Source organism: Synchiropus splendidus, chromosome 1 (genome assembly GCF_027744825.2).
Source record: "Synchiropus splendidus isolate RoL2022-P1 chromosome 1, RoL_Sspl_1.0, whole genome shotgun sequence".
Classification (NCBI taxonomy): Eukaryota; Metazoa; Chordata; class Actinopteri; order Syngnathiformes; family Callionymidae; genus Synchiropus; species Synchiropus splendidus.
This window is the reverse complement of record NC_071334.1, coordinates 12,693,791-12,715,966: the sequence shown is the minus strand read 5'-3', so window position 1 is coordinate 12,715,966 and position 22,176 is coordinate 12,693,791. Positions and strand designations below refer to the sequence as shown.

The following is a 22,176-nucleotide window of genomic DNA, read 5'->3' as shown; positions in this document are numbered from 1 at the left end:
TTGTCTTTTTTTTCTTTTTGGCTTTTTCATCTTTTACCTGAATTACTCTTTTTCTATTTGTTATCATCAGTAAATCCAAATCCAATAAACCTATGTCTTATTAATGCAGTCGGGTATATGTTTTTTCTCTGTACAGCTCTGCCTTTACACTTATTTCAACATCTATTTAATCGTACCTCTGTAATTGATCATTTTTTCTGAGGCCATCACCAATAACAAAGTCATGTGACTGTTTTACAGGAGGAATACCAAGCTGAGGGAATCACGTGGCACAACATTGACTATACAGACAACGTCGGTTGCATCCACCTCATCAGCAAGAAGCCAACTGGTCTGCTCTATCTGTTGGACGAGGAGAGCAAGTAGGACCTCAAACAATAATTATTGAAAAGGAATAGCATGTGAGTCAAGTTTAATTGAACCTCTCTCTGTACTCCCAGTTTTCCCCATGCAACTGATGAGACCTTGCTCGCCAAGTTCAAGCAGCAGCACCAGGGAAACAAATACTTTGTCCCGACAGCAGTCATGGAGCCAGCGTTCGTGATTCAACACTTTGCTGGCAGAGTCAAATATCAGATCAAGGTTAGCTCCAAATCCATTGGAATCAGTTTTTGTAAGCAAGTCAACAAGTTCTTTCTAATTCCATTCTCCAGGACTTCCGGGAGAAAAACACAGACCACATGCGTCCTGATATCGTTGCACTATTGCGGAGCAGCGATCGTGCCTTTGTGCGGCAGCTAATCGGCATGGATCCAGTTGCCATGTTCCGATGGGGAATTCTGAGAGCAACTATCAGAGGTTTGGCTGCTTTCAATGAGGCTGGCCGCTCCTGGGCTGCCAAAACTTCAGGTACGTTGACATATGTCGTTTTTACTAGACATTTACATAAATATTCAGGACTACAACATCCACACAGAGCAGATCATCCCAAATGTTTATGTTTCTCAAACCACAACAGCTGGTCTCGCATCTTTATGCATTTATACATTTCTCGATTAGCATGCCTGAAGGTCAGTCAGGCCAGGAACGTGGGGCTTTGAAGGATTTCTCCTCGCTCTATTTTTTAACTCTCAGCCTTAGCTCAGTGACGTTGGTGCATTTTTATGTGGATTATCAGGATTGCAGAAGGAAAAATCCAAACAAAAATAGTAGTTTGGCTGTTTTTGCTTGATCACAAGCACTCAACTCCCATCTCCCTGTCCATCTTTCTGTCTAAATGTTTTTTAGGTGTCATCCGTCCAATCTCCAGAATTCCTTTAGGAGAACTCCAACGCTCCAACACTCCAATAGAAAGGATGTACAAGTAAGTGGTTTTAGAATTTGGAATCTGTTTATCTTTTTGTTGGGATATTATAAACTCAAGCGTTTTTCTTTTGAGGATGGCAGTTTCGAGAGTCAGTCACAATCAAGTAGCAGTGTTTTTCTACCTGCACAGATTTGATCTTAACACACTCATGACCCCTTCTGATTTCACAGAGGACTTGATTGAATATTTTTCTTATTCTGCCGGCGCATCAGTGAATGTCCTTTATCTCCTCTCAGTCACCCAACCCCTCCTTACACCCTTTGGTGACCATGGTGTGTGTGCGGTTTTCTCCCTTCCACAGAAGAGCTTCTATGCTCGATTTCTACTTTGATCACTCAGAAGAGCGCCCTCTTGAGGCCTTCGAAGACATCTTTGCTAGCTATGAGAGTAAGAAGTAAGTGAATTGAAGGAGAAAGGATTAAAAACATCAAGCCAAGCAGGAAGCAAAATGTGATGAATTTGGGTGATTCAAATGTGCTTCTTCTGTTCTGAGATGACTCTTTATTCAAATATTTGATGGTACACAGAAATTGCTGCGTATTCAGCTCATAATGTAATTGGTCTCTTATGTCCTGTATGATGACCGGAAACTGGGTTCGCTTTTTGATTAAAAGTGACGTGAGGAAAATGTATAACTTAGTTCTTAGATACCTACTTAACATCGAGTCAAAACAAAGAAGTTCGTTCTTTGGTCTGTCACTGGCCCACAGGAATGCAGCCTGACTGTAGTGCAGTGACGTAGATGGGACTCTTTTCCCGTAGCAGGTGCTGTGGTTCTACTCTGAGCCTATCATTGTTGGCTGAGCTTCTACTGTATTCTCTAAGAGAGACCCCAGGCACCTTGCATAGAAACTTAGACTGGATTACTGTAATGGTATTATTGGGAGTTTTCTCAGAATAGAAAAAGCCGCTAGAATCATAAGGGCCTGAGCCTGGATCCCTAACCTCCTGATTTCAGATCAGATATGATCGTGCTTTAGTCAAAATCACAGTATCCTGATCTGTAATCAGTGAGATGTGGAGGTCAGTTTCAGTGTCAGTCTTTGTGCCACCCATTCCATCACCACCTTACTTCTTGTTCACTCTTGGTAAGTACAGAAACATGTTGCATGGACAGGTCTATAAATTAACCTCACCAGATCCAATGTTGAATGTTGCACAAGCCGCAAACCAAGAATCAAAGGGTTCCTACATCAATTCACAGTTTCTCAATGGTGACTGCATGAAGTCACTTGTTCTCATCGATCAGAAGCCCATCCCTGCATGTTCACCATCACTGTGGTAACAGTGGACACTTTCACTCTGATCTTAAACCCCACCTTTTGTCCCTGTCGAGGGGCGCATAGCTGAGCTGGTTGGGTGGTTGAGTTCTGCCAATCAAAATGAGAAGACTGTTCAAATGCAAACATACGTGCTGTACACATATGAATAGATGAACTGACCGTTCAAATTGCCATGCCAACGACATCCTTGTTGCTGCTGAGCTCTTTATCACAGTCACATCTAGCTATTGTTACCTGAGCACACTTCTCCTGCAATCTGAATAAAAGAAGAGACTCTTCCGCTATGCCACTTCCATTTGTAAACAAACCGACATCTGTTGCCTAGCAACATGTCCCTACAAAATATATTACATTATTACATTATTCATTTCTGTATTTTGTTTAATATATTTGTTTCTTATATTAACGTTCACCCGCTGCTCCTAGTGGGCTTTGTTTATGGTGCGTTTGCTGTTGATGCTGCAGCTCTGGAGCTTCTTCAGTTGCCGAGATGGATGGTTCGGAAGTTAAGAATGAATTTACTGGTCATGTCATGTGGGGTAAAATGCACAGGGACACAAAAATCAGCCCAGACTTGCCCAGACAATTGGCTGCATACATGGACGCGGAACTAATCGTCATTCAGAACAAGCCAAATCAGGTCATTTCATTCTGAAAGAGGAGTTCACCTGAGTCACTTGCTTTCTGATTCAGTATTTAGTCCGGTTTGAGTGGCCCATGTAAACGCTGCTATTGTTTGCTTTTATTAAACTGTGTCAGGAGGCAGTGTTACTGAGTTGTATTGAGAACCCTTACCTGTCTTTCACTGTTGGATCACTATACGACTCCAATTGAGAGAAGAGATGTGCCTTGCATGGATTTTACTCCAGCTAACTACCCAGTCACTGTTGTTGTTTTCTAAACTGTGCTGAAAGATAAGTGTTATAGTGAGATCATATCAAACCCCCAACTATTCTGCACTTGGGTATCTGGTGGTCTTCTCTTCTCAGGCATCCTCTTGGCGGTGTTCTCTCTGAAGTTTCCCCTTCTAACCTGTATTTTCCTCCTCAAAAACCTTTCATGTTTTCTTTCTTTCTCCCACTTCCCCTCGATGTGTCTGTGTGTGGTGTGTGATTAGAGACATGCATGCGCAGATTATCAGCTCCATTAAGAACTTGCAGCTGGATGGTGAGGACCCCCGCAAACTTCTGCAGTCCTGGGGTCGCCTCCGCTTCCCTCGACATGTTCTCCAGTGAGTCTGCTAGCAGACCTGGTGCCGGATGCTTCAACTCAGACATGGCAGAACATGAGCTTTTCCTTCAAGATGTAGACTTAACCAAGTTAGCATTAACCGCTGCAGTTCTGTTGAAGAGTTTTGTCTTGCGATCTAATACAGTAAAAGTAGAGTTGCACTCAGCAGAAGATATGCAATCTGTTAGTCGATACTGAAGGCTTGGAACTTTTATTAACACCAGCGTCATTAGAGGACTGTGCAAGCATGGGAAGTCCTTGGAAAATACGCCCTGTGGCCTTCAGCATGGTTGACATTTGCAGACAGTTTCATAGTCTTGTTGTGATAGTTTGGATTTAGGTAATGATGATAGCAGTCCAGCATGCAATTTCTATTTGCAGGGATAATAGCACACTTTAACTGCAGCACTTTCTTTTATTGCTAACATCCATTTCATCACTGCCCCATGTCCGCTCGCAGTCCACACATCCCGCTTTCCACAATCCTTAACCCAGCACGCTGCATGAAGAAGTCGGTTGTTGCCACTAATCACACGCTCCATCATCGCCATCCGTTTGATGCTTCCTGAATATGCTACTCCAAACACTGACAAGTCCTTGTCCTTTCACAGGAAAAGCAAGAGTACAAAACAGAAGCAGATCATCCCCAAGGTAAAGTCATCAGCCTGTACTGAAGAAAAAATAAAGTTGAAAATTACTTAAGGAATCAATTTGTGCTAATAAAATAATTGCATTTGTCCTGTCAAAGGTTGATTTCAAATGAGATTATGAAATGCATTGTTATTCTTGAAGTGCTTGTGTTAAAGTAAGATGCCTTCCGTTGCAGAATCTGTTGGACTCTCGCTCTCTCAAGTTCATTGTAAGTCTAACATTACATGACCGCACCACCAAGTCTCTCCTCCATCTGCACAAGAAGAAGAAGCCTCCCAGCATCAGTGCCCAGTTTCAGGTGACATCACTGCTCATGAAATGGCTGCGAAGTCAGAATCCTCCTTGAAAAAAAACAACTAACACCCCCACCCTTGCTTCCTCAGACCTCCCTGACCAAACTCTTGGAAACTCTAAATAGAGCCGAGCCTTTCTTCATCCGGTGTATCCGTTCCAATGCTGAGAAGGTTTGTCTCAGTCCGTGTTTTTCACCTTGCTAACAGGCCGATTCATGAGAAGTTCTATGCTTGTGTTTGAGCAGAAGGAGATGCTCCTTGATGAAGCCTTAGTGGTGCAGCAGCTGAGATATACTGGGATGCTAGAAACTGTCCGCATCCGGAGGTCGGGCTATGGAGCCAAATACACATTCCAGGTGATGATTTTCCACATGTTCCGCCCCAAACAAAAGACTCCAAATCCAAATGTATTTCATCCACACATTAATTATCCCCTGTATGACCCTGAATTCTTGAGCCTCAGGTCTGTTGCTGGATCAGTGATGCTCCCCGCCCTGTTTTTAAATACTGTCGGGTAATTGTGGCAGTCAGTAAACTGAAAATGCATTGGTCCTATTTAAGTGTGTTGCCCTGTATGATTGAGGTGTATAGATAGTTTAATATCCATTATTACTCCCCGCTCCATCCTGTCAAAATACAAGCTCTAAAGTTTTAAGTTACTGTGGTCAGTTAAACCAAAATAATCAAGTTAGCCATAGTCATGGCTGTGGTTTGCTCAAATAATCGCTGATTTAAAATACAAAACAAAACAAAATGTATTTGTTTTTGTTACTAACTGGTTCGTGCATACTTCTTTGTCAAAGTGCCTTCTTCAGTTTTGAATACACCTGCCAGTTGTCATCAGGTGTCTCTGTTTGTCAAATTGTCACCAGAAGCCAGAAACTGGTGGTTTCCTTCTCCTTCCTCCTCCGCTGCCCACTGCCTCACTTTGGTTGATGTATTTGTGTTGTATCCTCACTACACTAGTTCTTGCGACATGTTCCTGTGACGACCTGAATGGTCCAGTTAGCTGTTGCACCTGTCACCTTTGAACAAGAGATGACAAAAGATAAAAACGCATATTTCTTGCATTTTCGGCAGAGCAGTGGCTTTTAGCTAGGAGGGCGTCTGGGCGTCTGCATAACGCCCGATTCTCGACCAAAGCTTCATCGCTGGATGCCGCCATATACCAGTGTAATGTGGCGGCTCCTAGCTAAAGGCCTGGCAGAGCACGGTTTGTTGGCCCTTTCGCAACTTTGCTAACGTCCGTTAAAAGATGCCAAAAGATCATACTTCAGAGTTGTTGTAAGGACAGTTCATCGCCACAGTAGTTGCACACAAGTTGGTGTTGTGCAGCAGTAACGTGGCCTCTGTGATTGAGGTGACATCTGTGCTCAACCAAACAAATCATCCGCCTCTCATCAGTCTTTTGATGAGTTTATTTCAGACTAAACAGAGTCGTGAACAAATCCACCTGATGGTCGATGACGTTATTTAGGGTTACTTAAATTAGAATGTGTGAGTAGTACACAAGTGTCTGGATTTGTCCCTCAGACTTAAACAAAGTCTTTCAGTTTTAGTTTAGACAATATAAATCCTCTTTCAGGGGACACACTCTCTGGCAAATGCAGGCATAAAGAATGAGACTTGTTTGAGCTTTTCTTCTGGAAAATAAACTCAGTTGAGTCAGTGTTCAACTTGAGCATTTAAATCACTGTCATTTGTTTCACCTCACAATTACATATTTTGTGTGTAAGGCCCGAGTCACCCATGTATTAAATGTTGACGTTACTATCCAGTATTTTCAAAGTAGACACTGATACGTTAATGTTTGGAAACAAAATATTTTTTATTACTTTCCCAGGAATTCTTGGAGCAATTCAGGGTTTTACTGCCAAAGAACTCCACTGCATCAAAGGAGGACATTTCGAAACTGCTGGATAAGAGAATGGGTCTGGACCCCACCACTTACCAGATTGGTAAAACTAAGGTAGGTAGACCTCAGACTTCACGGACTTCACAAAGTTAGGCTTTCATATTCACTACACGTTCTCGATGTCACGAAATTGTGTTTCTGTTCAGGTGTTTCTGAAGGAGTTGGAGCGACAGAAGCTGCAGGACACACTGCACAAGGACGTCATGCGGAAGATCATCTTCCTCCAGCGCTGGTTCAAAGCTCGACTCCAGCGGAAAGAATTCCTGGACATGAGACAGGCAGCCATTGTGATTCAGGTAAGCTTGTGGCAAATTAGTTGGTTTGAAGATCAGAATGAGTGTTGTTTTAGCCAAATATTCATAGTCAAACATTTCCATCTTCTCAGCGGTCATGGCGGAGGTACTGCATGGAAGAACAAAAGCGCAGTGCAGCCACTGTAATCCAGGCTCTCTGGAGAGGCTACAGACAGAGAAACTTGTATCATCGACAACGATCTGGCGCCACCAAAATACAAGCCCTGGTCAGAGGACACTCTGCACGAAGGAGGTAACATAGGTCCTTAGATCATATCTGACATGCTTTATGATACAGAGTGTAATGATTCTGTGTCTGTTCTAGGTGTCACTCCATCCGTGAGATGAAACAAAAGGAGGAAGAAGAACTAAAAGCGAGGCTGAAGGCAGAAGAGGAGGAAAGAATAAGAAGAGAGGAGGAGGAAGCAAGGAAGAGGATGGAGGAGGAAGAAGAGCTAAGAAGACAGGCAGAAGAGGCGGAAAAGAGACGAGCAGATGAGGAAGCTGCTAGAAAAGAGCTGGAAGCTGAGGCCGAGAGGAAAGCAGCAGCAGCAGAGGAAAAGAGAAAACTGGAGGAAGAGACTAGAGTTACAGAGGAGCCACAAACACGAGAGGATGTGGATATAGAGTTGGTCACTGAGGAAACCTTGGAGGAAAAAGTCCCTGTTCAGCCCATAGTGGAGGTCAAAAGAGAGACCGATGGAGACATTGATACATCCGTGTACGCTGAAGGAGATCAGGGCGGGGATGAGGAAGACTGGCCACATGAAGCAGAGGAACAGGTCAATGGTGAGCCATCTGATGTGGAGACTAGCGGTACTCTGGCTGAGGCTGGACCTCAGAAGAACATGGAAGAAATGGAGGAGCATATAGAGAGCCAAACAGGACACACAGATAGTCAAAGTGATCTTCCTTGTGATGCTTCTGTCTCTAAAGAACTTGAATCTAACTTGCCCACTCAGGTGTCAGATATGAATCGGGCCACAGACTCGGCACATTCAGAGCACAAAAGAGTCCGGCCCCAGAACAAGGGCCAAATTTCCCGTAGTCAGGAGAAGAGAGAGCAGCGGCGAAAGAGAGGCCTGGAGCACAATCAGAGAGAGACCGAACGAGCCGCCGCCACAGTCTCATCTACCTCCAGCACAAGTAAAGCTCAAGTGTCCCCACCCAAGACAAAAAGCCAGGACCACCCCAAGCAAAAAGAGCGAACTGATAGCAAGGAGTTGGACCAGTACACCTTTGTTGCCTGGAAAATGAAAGAGGACAAAGGTGAAAAGAAAGAGGCCAAAGCTTCCTCTGCTGTTCGTCCGACAACACTGTCTTTGCAGCCTGTTGAACCTTTGCTTGAGAAAAATGGTTTAGGGGACAATGCTGGAGCTGTGAGCCTGCAGCGACGTCCAGGAGCCATCAAGGAGAAACCGGAAAAATGGAGGGCGAGAAGGAGTGACGGGGAATCTGAAAGCACCAGCCCACCGTCGTCTCTAAAAGAGGATACCAGGAAGAAGCATCCACTGTATGTCTACTTCCTCAGAGTACCTTCTAACAAATCCTGAGGAATTACATAAAATGACCTTTTCTCTGCAGGACCACTTCCTCTTCAGTGGACAGTTTGTCTCCTCGCTCAGAGGGAGCTAGTGCCTTATCATGCAAAGAGGTACTTGTATTCTGTAAAACATTTGACAGTTGTTAACACAGAAATATCGAATCGTTAACTTTCATTTCTGCTTCTTAGTTGGTTCCCTCCCCTGAAGGTCTGGCAGAAGGTCACTGGGGAGGCTCTTTTAGGAGAAGAAGCACAGAAAGCTTTGGTCAGCAGGACTCTGCGCACTCTTTTCCGTCCACGCCAGACAGGTGCTGATTCTTGTACAAACTGATGATCCTTGTTCGTCTGGTGGCGTAAATTACATTTAAATTTGCTGTGGTGGCCACACCACAAAATAAAAATCATCATGTCTTTCCTGGGGAAAGTGCTGGGCGTTTGTGAAGTCAAGGACAGCTGGTCGTAGGTTTTGCATGAAAGGATGGAGGTGGTGGTGGTGAACACTTATTTCCAGAAGAGAGAAGAATAGAGGATAAGTTGGAATGTGAATCTGAAGAAGATAGGTGACTGTAAGGCGGTGGTGTCTGGCAGCACAGGCCTGTAGAATGAGGCTAGTGATTTGGGCAGAGCCCAAATTATATGGTGGACATTGTTGCAGGAAGAAAGGAAGATACCTTGCTAAATTTTTCAACTTGATGTGTCTTCAAAGGACATAAACCAATGAAGAAATTCTTTCATGCCAAGCCAATGACATTCCAAACTAGCAACAAATTCCTGGATGAGATGGAATTCATTTTCTTGTTCCTTCAGGCCGGGTGGTTTTTTCAGTAAGATCTTGAAGAAGCGACCACACAAAGAGGCTCAGACACCAGACAATGGAGAGGTGACATTCGCACAAACGCTCAGTGAAAGGCCACCAGGCTGCGATGGTAAGCAGTTTTAATGTTCTGCGAAAACACCCTGGTCTTGTCTGTGTGTCAACTGGACAGAAGTCCTCATCCTTCCATCATGCTCATCGAACAAAGCTCACTTATGCTGTTCATACTGTATTAGCGCTTTGTTGCTCTGACTCAACTCAAATCCAGAGTAACGCCACTGCTTGCTTTCAGAGAAAACATTGACTTTAGTGGGAGCTTGCTCTCTCAAAACCAGTGTTCTCAGGCTTTGCACCTCAGCTGTTTTATTTCTGACCTAACATTGTGCTCCTCCCTCACATCTCTAGCGACAGGGTATCCTTCTCGACCCCTTTCCAAAAGCCACAGTGACCACTCTCTCAAAAGCTTGGGTCGAAACCCCACTATCAAGATCAGCCGAGCTACTCGGGTCTCCAAGCAGTGGAACGCGTCGCTGGATCGAGAGATCACCAACGCTAATGAGCTGCGACATCTTGACGAGTTTCTTGGCAACCAGGTGAGATTACCAAAGCATCCTAATGCTAGAAGCTGTGCAGGTTTTGAGAGGGCAGTTTCCATGCATCTATTGGACAAGGTCTCTTTTTTTATTCACTCTTTTCACCCGTGCGTTCCACCACCACAGCCGGTCTCAACTGCTCTTTTTTTGTGTGTGTACTTTAAAGTAAATAAAACGCCTGTGATTTTATCAGTTTCATGTGGCTCAATATTTTGATGGCATGAAGCTTGTTTGCCTGTAAAAATCCACGTATTAGCCACGTCGTTGTCAGGTTGATTTGTTTTTATTTTTGTTTGCTTCCTCCTAATTAAATTTCACTCCTCTGGCTGACACAGTGGTATTTTGGGATCTTTTTTAAAGCAGAAGTCTCGATGAAACATTTATCGCAGCTACCTTTCAGTCAATATTGTGTATGCAGAAAAATGAGTCACTGTGTTTCCTCTTAAGGTCAATGATTTCCGCTCCAGAGGGAAGTCACTGTCGGCCACAGAGGCCATTTTCATGACAGCCACCATGCAGTTCAGAGAGACAATCAAAGCCATGTATTCTCTGCCAGTGAGTTTGCCCGTTCATCTTGTGCTCTTAAAAGGCATTTGAAACGCCACCATCTCACCCGCTTTTGCCACCACTCCAGAAACCCACAATAGGATACAAAGATTTGATGGCCAGCTACCAGAACAAGGTGATCAACCTGGCGGGGAACTCACAGAAAGATGAAGTGCAGCTTGTGGTGAACCTGTTCCAGTCGGTGCTGGACGGCTTCATCAGAGGAGAGATGAAGAAGGAGGAGGTGGAGCCTGCCAAGGTAGATACACCACCATTTGACCGCCATTGAAAAAAATGCACCATCTGACACCTGGCTGTTTCTTGCAGCCTGCAAAAACGAGGAAGAAGAGACGAAGCAAGGACAAAAGCGTGAGCAATCTGACTTGCATTATTATTGTTTTTGAAAATTTCAACGATATGCATGTTTAATGATTTAACATCTTCTCCATAGATGGAGAGTCCCCTGGACCACGTGTTCGTCCACTATCAGGTCAACATCATGCAGTCATGTGACCAGTGTTCCTCCTACATCTGGGGCATGGAGAAGGCCTATATGTGCAATTGTGAGTTTGGTAGGGACACAAAGGGGTTGAATTCAGACTAATTTAATTTGTGCTCATTCCTGCAGATTGTAAAATGGTTTGCCACAAGAAGTGCCTCTGCAAAATAGTGACTGACTGCTCCACCTTCAGTGCCAAACGGGTATGGTTTGCGGAATACACGCTGAGTTCAGAGACCTCTTTCTCAAGTCTAACCCTGTTTTAAGATCCTGTTTTATTCGTCATGACTGATAATGGATTGTTGCTCTTGTTTGCCCACAGTTTGACGAGGAGTCAGGGGGTCAGCACTTCGGGGTCCGAGTGTGTCACCTGGTGAACGACAAGAGTCCAGTCCCCATGGTTCTTGAGATGATGCTGGAGCATGTGGAGATGCATGGACTCTACACCGAAGGCATCTACCGCAAGTCGGGCTCAGCCAACCGCATGAAGGAGCTGCACCAGCGACTGGAGTCCGGTCAGCTGCTCACACCCACCTGCCCACCAGGTGGTGGGTGTTTTTCTGTTTCACTCTAAACCTATTTACTTACATGATGTTTTGTAGACCCAAATGTGGTGTGCCTTGAAGACTATCCCATCCACACGGTGACAGGCCTGGTTAAACAGTGGCTCAGAGAGCTGCCGGACCCTTTGATGACCTTTACACATTACAATGACTTCCTACATGCAGTAGGTGAGTGCAGCCACAAGGTGGTGTTCGCGCTGCGTACAATAATTCTGAATGAAGCCGCTGCCTTTTTAGAGACAACATCTTGAGTTGTCTGTTGTTAATAGTTGTTTGTTCATTTCTCAGAACTGCCAGAGAAGCAGGAGCAGCTCTACGCCATCTACAAAGTTTTAGAGGAGCTTCCTGCTGCTAATTTTAACACCCTGGAGAGGCTCGTCTTTCACCTTGTCAGGTACCGGTCGCGTGAAACTTTCATGGTGTTAGCCATCACACTGTGAAGAGTCAACTCCTGATCGCTCCCAGGGTTTGTAAAGAAGAGGCTTCCAACCGCATGTCACCAAATTCTCTGGCCATCGTGTTCGCGCCATGTATTCTGCGCTGCCCGGACGGTGCTGACCCACTTCTCAGCATGAAAGACGTGGCCAAGACCACCACGTATGGCTGTCATTTCCTCACAGTTGTAAAGTGAAGATTTTTTTTTTTCCCTGACCCAAAACTTGTCCCCAGGTGTGTGGAGATGATCATAAGCGAGCAGATCAGACGGTACAATGAAAAGATGGAGGAAATCGAGCAGCTCGAGTACGCCGAAACGCTGGCCGTGAACCAGCTAAAACTGAAGAGGCAAAACACGGTGAGAACTGAGGCTGTGCCAGGTCACTTTAGGATACCCCCATACTCCGAAACACTCATTTAAAGCGTAAATGGAAACGTTGTTCTGAGACTGTTTAGTCTGACTGCAAATTCGTCTCAAAAACCAGAAGCATCTTCATGACATCTCACCATTTAATTTCTCAAATTACGAACTTCAAGTCATAGGTAGAGAAATGTTTATGCACAAAACTCTGAGCTGATGTAGGTATTAGCGTGTTCATTTTGTTAATTTCTTAACATTATTTTCAGTTATAGTTCAATCTCTGTTTAAAGAAATCCTAGTTTGGATGTAACCTAATCAAATACATAACTTGTCTAACAACTGTGTCTTTTTACAATGTCGAAGTATGTTAGAGTAAATGTGGCCGATGTCCCTTGTCTCTCTGTAGCACTTCTGGCATTTACCTCTCAGGTTCTCAGCTCCTTACAAAGGAGTCGTGGTATGTATGATCGCCGTGGTTCTGTAGGTCCGGTAGTGGTAGTGTGCAGGATACATGCATGACTTGAAAACCTGTCGGTTTTCATCCACCAACCCTTGAAACCTCATTACTAACTGGTCGTCGTCTGCATGTTCCTGGTCATTTGGTTCAGATATGAAACAAATGCACCAAAGTAATACTTTTTTTTGCTCCCATTTTTCATGAGTCAGTTTTTCCAATTTTCAACCTTATTTTCATTGAGTAAGGTTGTTATAGTGTCCAAAGAAAGCTTGATATTTCTGACAGAAACAGCACATCCATCCATTGATGTTTTTCACGTTTCATGCTGTTTCTTGTGCCGCCCCAGTGTGGAAGTGCTTCTGCAGTGACCTGTGGATGGAATATGTTGCTACACACGTACATATTTTTACCTACCATTAAAAGCAAATACATGTATGTGAATTCTTTAGGAACTGTGATCCTATGTGATTGCGTCAGTAGTTTCTCTGAGGTCTTAACAGCAGTGACCACCATTATTGTGCCAACAAAATAGGGGCACCATCAATTGTGTGGATGACCCCAGATGACCTCCCCCACCTTTAGCACAAACCTCCATCTGGGTGATATTTGTTGTTTGTATTTGTGTTTTACTTTTAACAGGTAAATGTTTGTCAAGTTAATAATGAATGATCCAATACCCAAGAATGTGTTGTGATCTTGGAAACGAGAAGATGCGTGCTGGGAGCTGCAAGCATGTCAGAAAGTTGGGTGCCATTCTTTGACATCCAAGCATGTGGTGCTCAGAGTAGAGAAGAGTCTAAAGATTCTTCTTGAAAAATGGGAGATAAAAGTGTTCTGTCGACTTCAAGAAAGTATTGGATCATTCCTATTTCTCTGAAGGACTCAGATGTGTGCAAGCGAAGTTTGATGTTGGTACTTCTGGTTGTGGTGGTTGCTTTGTTGCGAGTGAGAGGTTCTATAAAGTCTTCAAACCTTTGGTGTTGATGAAGGTTTTGCTGTCGTGTGCATCCAGAAGTGGCCGATGCATGAACACCCGCTTTTCTCTTCTCCCACTAACGTTTGCCAGCATAGTCCCGTTGTTCTTCCGGAATGAGCTGAGTTCAAATGTGTGGCCTTGTTTTGCAGATGCACGAGAAGGTGTGCTCTGATCTTAAAGTGGTTCCTGAGAACGAGGCGCTGGACTCCGACACTGAGGCCGAGAAGAATCTGGTGGAGAGGATCAAGTCCATCAAGCAGGAGAAGTAAAATTCAGTTTTATCTATGCCTTCATTTTACCATCATTGCTGGTGTTTCATTCACTGACGCTTCCACGGATCCCCCCCCCCTTCAGAGAGGATCTCGCCTGTCGACTTCCAGATATGGAGCAGCCCGGTTCAGACCAGGAGAACCTGGATTCAGAAGCCTCTCTGAGCTCAGAGAGTCTCCTGGATGAGCAGCGGGCTTCAGCCCTGTGCTCAGAACAGGACGGTCAGTATTCCGCCTCCTCTCCTCCCCCTACCTGTTGCACTCAGCTGCGGGTTTCTGACCGGGCCAATGGGCGGGGCCCTTCCTTTCTTTTGTGGTGCAGGTCTGGACCAGTGATGGTGATGGGAGTGGTGCCATCTGTTCTATTGCAACGCAGGTTGGAAGAAGTGCAGCACAGTGTGTGTGTCTGTGTGTGTAGTTTTAGCATGCATGTCTTGGTCCCAATGCATGTTGAAACATTTCCTTTAGTGGAGTCCTTGAGACCTTCAAATTCTTTTGAACTGAGCGCCAGAACACCAACTGATTTTTCATATGCATATGTGGGACTCCTCACTTGACACACACACAAGTTTGTTGTGTTGGTCCTTTTGAGCCACATGCAACAGTCTAAAAATTGATTGGTCATCCCTTCACCTTGGCAATGAGTATTTGGTACACAGCAGCAGGATGCAATATGGAAGATGGGGAGGTTGGTGGTCTGCTGCTGGTGTGAGTGTGTTTCAGTGATGGTGGGGAACAAATCAGAGCTCCATTGTCTCTACTGCGTCTTGTCACTTCTCTTTCTAACAAAACTGCATGCAGCTGTTTTGGCACACTTTGTCAGTGGATCCTTTTGAGAAACCCTTTGATCTTCTCGTCCACTTGTTGTTTTGCAGGACTCTGTGGCCCTCACACGAGAAGATACAGACCTGCCTGTCCACCTAAACCACCCGACCTGTCGCTGCGACTGAAAGTCCCTGGTGGACGTGTCAGCAAGCCCAACCCGACCCCTACCAGCTGCCCTTCTTCATCCTCAGAAACGCTCAACTCTTCCCTCAGGAACCCTCTCCAGCGTCGCAATCCTGTCATCCCAAACACCGTGAAGCTCCCATCGGGGGTCGTGCCTGAGTCTCCAGGCTCAAGTAGCGCTCAGACCTGCTCGCCGCCCACACGTCGAACTTTGATAAACTTATTGAGGAGACGAGAGCAACAAGGGCGCTGCAGTGACAACACTCAGTCAGTGTATATAGACAGTCCTGAGAGTGAGTCCATGTTGAGTTTGTCCTCTTGCTCCACCACTTCATCCTCCTGCTCCGTCGCCATGGTAACGCCCTCATCTCAGGATGCGCACTCGCAACCTTGCAGACGTTTCTCTGACCCAGACATACCTTACATGGATGCAGAAGCTTGACCAGGAGCAAGAAGACGGTGATGCCTTTCCTGCGAGGAAACTGATCTGATCTGAGACTGATCTGTTTGCTGGAACTGCAAATATTTGATGTGTATGACATTAAAAAGCTGGACAAGATGTTGCCAAGCACCTTTTCTATCATTTTAAAATATGATTTCCAGTTTGGAGGTCGACTTGACTCGGACCTAACGGAACAGTAGATTATTTTTTATGCATTTATAGTTCAAGGAAGTATTGCAGGTTCCAGATGCACTTTTCTACGTCCAAGTTGTCCCTAATGAACCGGTGACACCAACTTGCTCAAAGAATTCTTTTTACAGCTTTGGCTCGTGCCTTCACGTGTGACTGTTTTGAGCAAAACTGTTTGTCCTGTTCTTGGTTAATAGTGGGGAGGTTTCCAGTTGAACGTCCTCCACAACTTTCCATGTTGACCTTTGACTTGCTGCACAGCCCTCAGATTCTCATCGCAAAGGGAAGCAAGAGTCGCACGCGCCACTTTTCCTTTGTATCAATAGAAACTGTAAACACAGCCACATTATCAGACTGTGCCAAGACGTGTAAACTCCTCACCCCAATTTGTTGTCACTTAATGGACCCTCTGCTCTGGTCCGGTCTCTGCTCAAGTCCAGCTGTGGTCTCCTTTGATTTACTTGTAGTACTAATGTTTCTTTCCGACTGCTGTTGAATGATGTCCAACTGGGTGGTGATGATGGTGTTGTGTGTTACAGAGTGGTTGGGAGTGAATGACGTGAACTGTTAGTATTAACATGAAAATACAGATTGTGATGCTTGTTAACCCGAAGTCTTTGTCTTTATTCGCAAAATGCACTTTTAAAAATTACTTAACCTACAGTGGATAGAAATAGTATTTTGCATAAGTATTCATTGCAAGCATTTCTGTTTTCAGAAATAATACAGTCACTTCTGTTCATGAACATAGCAAATCTATAGTGAATAAATTAGATTTATTTGATTTAATGCCACACCTCTCCTTTATTATTAGTAAAACATTTTATATATCTTACATCTCAAATATCTTAAATCTCAATTATTAAAGTAATTAATGCGAGCTTTCAAGTTGCTATTAGCCATAGATTAATTTCAAAAGTAAGTCATGACAACGCTGAACTGTAAAACATGAAGCCGTCGACGTCATCCTTGTGCTATGACGCCAATCTCCCGCGACGGTCCGGCATATTCCGCTATGGCTTCGAGATTAGAGATCAATTTTGTTAGGTTGCTGTCTCGCTGTGAATCTATCGCTTCAGAGAAGAGAGGAGAGACTGAATGGCGACTGGAAAAGGTAATTCCAAGTGTTCGGGTGAAGTATCAGGACTTGAACGAACTGAAATACGACGAATTCTTGCGACTCTTGTTAGCCGCTGGCTGTGTTAGCCACGTCGCCACTGACAGGACTGACGCTGTTTTTTTGCCTGTTATTTTTTTCAATTTTCCTTGTCATATCAGGCTGTATGCTCGTTTATAATCTATAACACGTGCATCTTACTAAAATGCCATTTTTTCCCTTGAAAACCCGTACAATTCGTGCTATAAAAAAAAGCTGCGGAGGCTATAACGAACACAAAAGCTGTCAGTCTATATACGTTCTCATACTCGATAGTTTTCTACAATGGAACCTATATTTTTACCACTGTCAAAGCCGCGGTATCGCACGTGTGTCGTTTAGAATTTGAGAATCTGGTTATTAAAGTTGTATTACTTTAGAATGTGATGTGAAGGAGTCTCGACTGGGCTCTAACGGTGTGTCGCTTGTCTTCAGTATGTTGGTGCTCTGGAGGAGATGTTGGCGGCTCTGCGGAAAAGTCCTAGGTACAATGTTCAGTGGACTTTGTTCAGCAGGATGTTTGGCTCCTTTAAAGGAAGTAGTTTTGTGTTCATTGTTCTTCTCTTGTAATGTGTCTCTCCCAGCAAACCCACACCTGAGATCCTGACTGAATATACAAGAAAAGTAGATTTTCTGAAGGGACTTCTGGAAGCTGAGAAGCTGGTTAGTGTGTAAACGCTGTTTAAACTCTGGTTCCGTGGTTTGGCAAACTTGGTCACTCTTCCGTTCTGCAGACCTCTGCTACTGAAAAAGCGCTGGCGAACCAGTTTCTGGCTCCCGGGAGAACACCCACCATATCCACTGAGAGGATGCCTGCTACCAAGACCGTCCACATCCAGACCAAAGCTCGGTGCACAGGAGAGATGAGGCACGAGCTGCTTGGAACGGTAGACTCCTCTCATGATATGAAATAATATGAGATGTTGAATTTGATTGAATGTTTTTCTCATGATGTTTTGTTTGTATCCATCAGGGTTGGTCAGAAAAAGGTGAGAATCTTTTAAAGCTTTCTTAAATGTGATGTTCATTGTCTGACCTCTATTGTTCCGCTGTGTTTTGTAGGTACCTCTGAAGCAGACCTGCGCAACAGAAGGTAAAACAGCACTGGCTGTGCATTATCAGGCCAATGTTGTTGCTTGTCCACTCACCACCTGACCACATGCAGAGGTTTACCCCTGGACGAGCGCCAGTCGGCGGCCGAACTAGACGCCGTCCTGCAGCATCACCACAACCTGCAGGAGAAGTTGGCAGAGGACATGCTGAACTTGGCCCGCAACCTGAAGAACAACACACTGGCTGCCCAGAACATCATCAAGCAAGACAATCAGGTCACTGTTCTGCTCCGTTCATTTTAAAAACTCCTTTGTTTTTTACTTACCCTGGACCTTTTTGTAGTGAACTGGCAGCAAACCAAGATTATATTTTGCCCATATGCCAATATTTTTCAAAACATTATTTCAAATATAAATATGTGCGACTCATTTTGTCATATCTGCTGGTGATATTACCACATGAATTATTGCTATTGGGATGCCTGTATTGAACACTGAGGTTTCACAAAAACACTTTTTCATCCTTTGATCTGCTTATAAATAACCAAGTCACACTGATCTACCTACCTTTAGGCAGCTGACACACAATCAGTGAAGCATCTTCAAACTGCAAAAAAACAGAAAATATATAAACAGCATGAAACAGCTAAATAAAATGAACCCTAAGCTAGTTTTGTCTTAAGTCTGACTTAACGTTTCTTCACATAACTCTTTCAAAACATGGGGTTGCGTGAGTAAATGGATCCATATGATATTATTATACAATGCAAATACAAATACAAAGCCTGACGTGAACAGAATGAAATGGCATGATAGAATGAAAAGGGCTTCACTGTTTTGAAGCGATCATTTCTGTTCAGAATGTGGGTGTGACGTTGTGGATCAGTGATTCGCTCCACTCGATGACACGACCGTGACGCTTCTCTCCACAGACTCTGGGGCAGTCGATGCGACAGGCCGACCTGAACTTTGAGAAGTTGAAAACCGAGTCGGAGAGGCTGGAGCAGCACACCAAGAAGTCTGTGAACTGGCTGCTGTGGCTGATGCTCATCCTGGTGTCCTTCACCTTCATCAGCATGATCCTCTTCATCAGAATCTTCCCCCGCCTCAGATGATGTCACCGCCAAACTGCGTTAGACCCACAGGACGTTCGTGCATCTGAACCAAAGTGGCTCTTCAGCACAGGCCACCGCGCGATTCAGGACGTCGAACAGACATTTGAGCGAAGCCGTCTGCTGACTGCGAGTCAGAGCCTTACGTGACTTCACATCCGTCACTGCTACAACCCTGCGCCTTTTACTGACAGAGTAAAGGAAGCTGTCCAACACCGAACAGAGGATTCACTGGTTCACTAGGACCTAAAAAGTCGACATTACTATTTCATGTTTTTATGTTGGTGAATTGTCATCATGTGTGATAGAAGCTGTCGGTGCAGAACTAGTGTTTTTAGTGGATCGTGTTACCCAGCAGGCAAAGGACACTGCAGTCGGATGGTTGTGAAGAGAATAATAAGGGAGTCAGGTTCACCTTAGATCATCATGGATATTTGGACTGACTCACTTCACACACACTTCAGTGCAAAACGATTCCAGTAGATGTTCAGATCATATTTTGAGGTCATAATTAATTCATTATAAAAAGTTCTAAAAGGCTACATTCATATCATCAAAGTACTAAAAATAATTTAAGTGAAAAAAATTATAACATATAGAGAAAAATGAATAATAGGCTAGTCTTGATGGTGGATTTTCTTGAGAAAATATTCAACAAAACTAGTGATGCTCTCAGTGATGATTCTGCACAAGAAAAGGTTAAGTAATTGTCGGGGAAGGACTAGTTTCACAAACCTACTGCTTCAATGCACAAACATATTTTAGGGTCAGCTAGCATATTATGAATTTCGAAATTTGGTAAGAAAGGAAAATGGAGGTTGATAAATCAATTTGTTGCGAGGCAAACATTCCCATGACAAAATGTGGAGTGGTCATCTTAACTTGAATCTGGAAAGTCTTTAATCCGGATCAGGTCCTGGTGTGAAAGGGAGTCTGACATCTTCGAGAGTGTTGTGTCGAAACGTGTTCACTTCCGGTGTGATGACGCGTGTGTGTGTTGTTCTTGTTGCGTGTAATAAATGTGACTTCCGACTGTTGAGCTCCGCCTCTTGTTATTACGCTGCCGACTGCAGTTGCTCCAAGTGTCCTCTAGGTGTCAGTCCAGCTCCAGGATCAGATACATGGGTGAAGTCGAGGCTGTTAAACTGTTGCAATGTCATAGTTCGGAATGGGATTTAGCTTCGTCAATCTTCCTGGCAATGAGTTAAACTTGTGTTGTGCCCTTTTAGCAGCTACCGCTGGTCTGAAGAGTCATGCCGAAAGCAAACCGACCTAAATGGTGATGTATTAAGTTCTTTCAGAGGTTCTGTCTGCAGACACACAAACAAATGGGCTGCAGATGCACTCAGAGAGGCAGGTTCACATTATGTGGGTAAATACTGTATTGTGAGTCAGGTGCAGCCCGAAGATGGAGCAGAGAAGATGTGATCTCAGCCCAGTGAGTCTACTTTTATCCATCAACACTTTAAAAGCCAAACCATTTTTTTCAGAATAATATCAAGACAAGATGGGAGGAAGTGGCCACATGGTCACTGCAGAAGTGTTGACACATGAACCAGGAAACGTGTGTAAAAAACGACGGTTGCTGGGGTCAAAAGGTCATTAATAAGCAAACCTAATCGTTTATTTTTAAAAAGTATTTCCTCTATACATGTGGTCATTTAAGGACTAAGATGCTTTACATTAGCTGTATAAAAAAAGGCGAGTCAGCATGTCGGGCAGGTGAACATTGGTTTGGGGTCAGGTCAATCACGCGGGTTCTCAAACAGACGGAGACATACCTGCTGTTTGCTGCTCGCCGGAGCTCTGTGAGGCTGCTGCCTGCCCGGGCCTGCCGCTCTGCCTCTGGCCCTTCCTCTCTCCCTCCATGGTTGTGGCCCCACCTCACGCTCAGCTGGGCTCACACCCGCTTGCCTGCCCGCACGCTGGGTATTTTAGGAGCCCAGGGGGGTATTTCTCCTGCTGGAAGCCCAGGTATGCAGGCCACCACCAGACCGAAGGAGCTGGTGTCACAGTCCAGAATCGCTGTGTGAATCACAGCTGTTTGGCTTCTCAGACGCCCGCATGACCTCATCGCTGCTGCTGCCGCCACTCTCATGTTGTTCAGGCATCATCTAGCCAACAACCTGCGGCTCCTCACATCCTCAGCCGACTGAGTGAGAGTCATGTGCTCACTACCTTTCTCCTGCTGGAGCTGACTGTGCTCCGTCTGCGACACTGTTTCCCACTTTGAACAGTGGAGCCATGTTTGCACCAATTATAGCGTTCAGCGATAACCACAGGTGTACAGTGGTACCTCGGTTTTTCGAACCACAGGTGTACAGTGGTACCTCGGTTTTCGAATGTCCCGGAGTTCGAACAAATCGGAGTTCGAACAAAAATTTTGAGATTTTTTTGCTTCGGATTTCCAGGGTTTGATGTCCTGTTGTGGGCTGGAGCTGGGACAGGGATGAGGCGAGTCTGGGACAGAGCGTTACTTGGTTTATGACTTTGTCACAGCCAAACTGCACAGAAGCGCACATTCAGAGCTGGACACGCACCGGGCACCTCTTCACTTCTGGAGAGACGACACTCACTCGGCAACCCCTCCCACATGCAGCGGCCACACACATAGAGGAGCAGCGCACCTGCAGCAGACACTCTACATTCACTCCTACAAAAGACTATTTTAAGGCACAGAACGCAATATTGCTTTTTCCATTCATTGTAAAGGTCGAATTGTAAAAATCGATTGAGATTTCGAACAAATCGCTTCTCAAATGGCCATGTGGAACAGAATGTGGTCGAGAACCCAGGTAACACTGTATTTGACTTTGATGTTGAGCCGTCTTTGCTCAAATCTGTTGGTTCTGGGGAGCAAAGCTCAGTATCTCTCTGAGAAGCCCATCATGGACTGTGTCTGATGATCCTCACCTTCATCCTCGAGGCCCCATCTCTGCCCTCAGTTCAACAGTTTCATGCTCTGGACCTTCCAGCCACTGCAGCTACAGTATGAGCCAGCCTCAGTGGAGCATAAGACCCTGCTGCTCCTGGATGGTCCACGAAGTCCTGCTAAATCTCCTCTGCGACTTGATTTGATCCAGGATCTCCCAGCAGGCCCCGGCAGAGATCTTCCGCCGCTTCCCACAGTAGGAGGCCTGATCCAGGAAGACGACTGGAGCTGCAGAATAAAGGAGGCTAAACTATGGAGGTTGGAGAATATATATATGTTCCAAATTGTTTGCAAGTTCGTCTGGAACATAACAGATCT

General features: G+C 44.8%; 2 protein-coding genes across 9 annotated transcripts in view; both read left to right on the top strand.

Moving 5' to 3' along the window:
* The window catches only part of LOC128758674 (unconventional myosin-IXb), a 49,384-nt gene extending 33,175 nt beyond the window's left edge, over positions 1 to 16,209 (top strand). For 2 of the 8 annotated variants that reach the window (XM_053864913.1, XM_053864877.1), the window contains 31 exons: positions 241 to 362; positions 441 to 582; positions 654 to 849; positions 1,228 to 1,303; positions 3,707 to 3,820; positions 4,431 to 4,470; positions 4,646 to 4,768; positions 4,854 to 4,934; positions 5,009 to 5,119; positions 6,607 to 6,732; positions 6,825 to 6,974; positions 7,064 to 7,224; positions 7,297 to 8,484; positions 8,556 to 8,625; positions 8,704 to 8,822; positions 9,322 to 9,440; positions 9,734 to 9,921; positions 10,369 to 10,476; positions 10,556 to 10,726; positions 10,795 to 10,836; positions 10,919 to 11,030; positions 11,096 to 11,169; positions 11,289 to 11,481; positions 11,569 to 11,697; positions 11,818 to 11,923; positions 11,995 to 12,126; positions 12,199 to 12,322; positions 12,732 to 12,782; positions 13,908 to 14,023; positions 14,113 to 14,249; positions 14,903 to 16,209. In XM_053864913.1, the coding sequence (XP_053720888.1) occupies positions 241 to 362; positions 441 to 582; positions 654 to 849; positions 1,228 to 1,303; positions 3,707 to 3,820; positions 4,431 to 4,470; positions 4,646 to 4,768; positions 4,854 to 4,934; positions 5,009 to 5,119; positions 6,607 to 6,732; positions 6,825 to 6,974; positions 7,064 to 7,224; positions 7,297 to 8,484; positions 8,556 to 8,625; positions 8,704 to 8,822; positions 9,322 to 9,440; positions 9,734 to 9,921; positions 10,369 to 10,476; positions 10,556 to 10,726; positions 10,795 to 10,836; positions 10,919 to 11,030; positions 11,096 to 11,169; positions 11,289 to 11,481; positions 11,569 to 11,697; positions 11,818 to 11,923; positions 11,995 to 12,126; positions 12,199 to 12,322; positions 12,732 to 12,782; positions 13,908 to 14,023; positions 14,113 to 14,249; positions 14,903 to 15,417 (5,136 nt within the window). In that variant the 3' untranslated portion in view covers positions 15,418 to 16,209. Of the gene's footprint in view, positions 1 to 240; positions 363 to 440; positions 583 to 653; positions 850 to 1,227; positions 1,304 to 1,607; positions 1,701 to 3,706; positions 3,821 to 4,430; positions 4,471 to 4,645; positions 4,769 to 4,853; positions 4,935 to 5,008; positions 5,120 to 6,606; positions 6,733 to 6,824; positions 6,975 to 7,063; positions 7,225 to 7,296; positions 8,485 to 8,555; positions 8,626 to 8,703; positions 8,823 to 9,321; positions 9,441 to 9,733; positions 9,922 to 10,368; positions 10,477 to 10,555; positions 10,727 to 10,794; positions 10,837 to 10,918; positions 11,031 to 11,095; positions 11,170 to 11,288; positions 11,482 to 11,568; positions 11,698 to 11,817; positions 11,924 to 11,994; positions 12,127 to 12,198; positions 12,323 to 12,731; positions 12,783 to 13,907; positions 14,024 to 14,112; positions 14,250 to 14,349; positions 14,438 to 14,902 lie in introns of all 8 variants that reach the window. The other 6 variants (XM_053864921.1, XM_053864885.1, XR_008414535.1 and 3 more) reach the window with 5 other exon arrangements.
* A 381-nt stretch (positions 16,210 to 16,590) lies between these two features.
* On the top strand, positions 16,591 to 19,953 carry use1 (unconventional SNARE in the ER 1 homolog (S. cerevisiae)). The gene is made up of 8 exons (XM_053886826.1): positions 16,591 to 16,720; positions 17,198 to 17,247; positions 17,347 to 17,425; positions 17,497 to 17,649; positions 17,736 to 17,751; positions 17,825 to 17,855; positions 17,928 to 18,090; positions 18,747 to 19,953. The coding sequence occupies exons 1-8, from the start codon at positions 16,622 to 16,624 to the stop codon at positions 18,927 to 18,929; spliced, it is 774 nt and encodes a 257-aa protein (XP_053742801.1). The 5' UTR covers positions 16,591 to 16,621; the 3' UTR covers positions 18,930 to 19,953.
* The last annotated feature ends 2,223 nt before the right edge of the window (positions 19,954 to 22,176 follow it).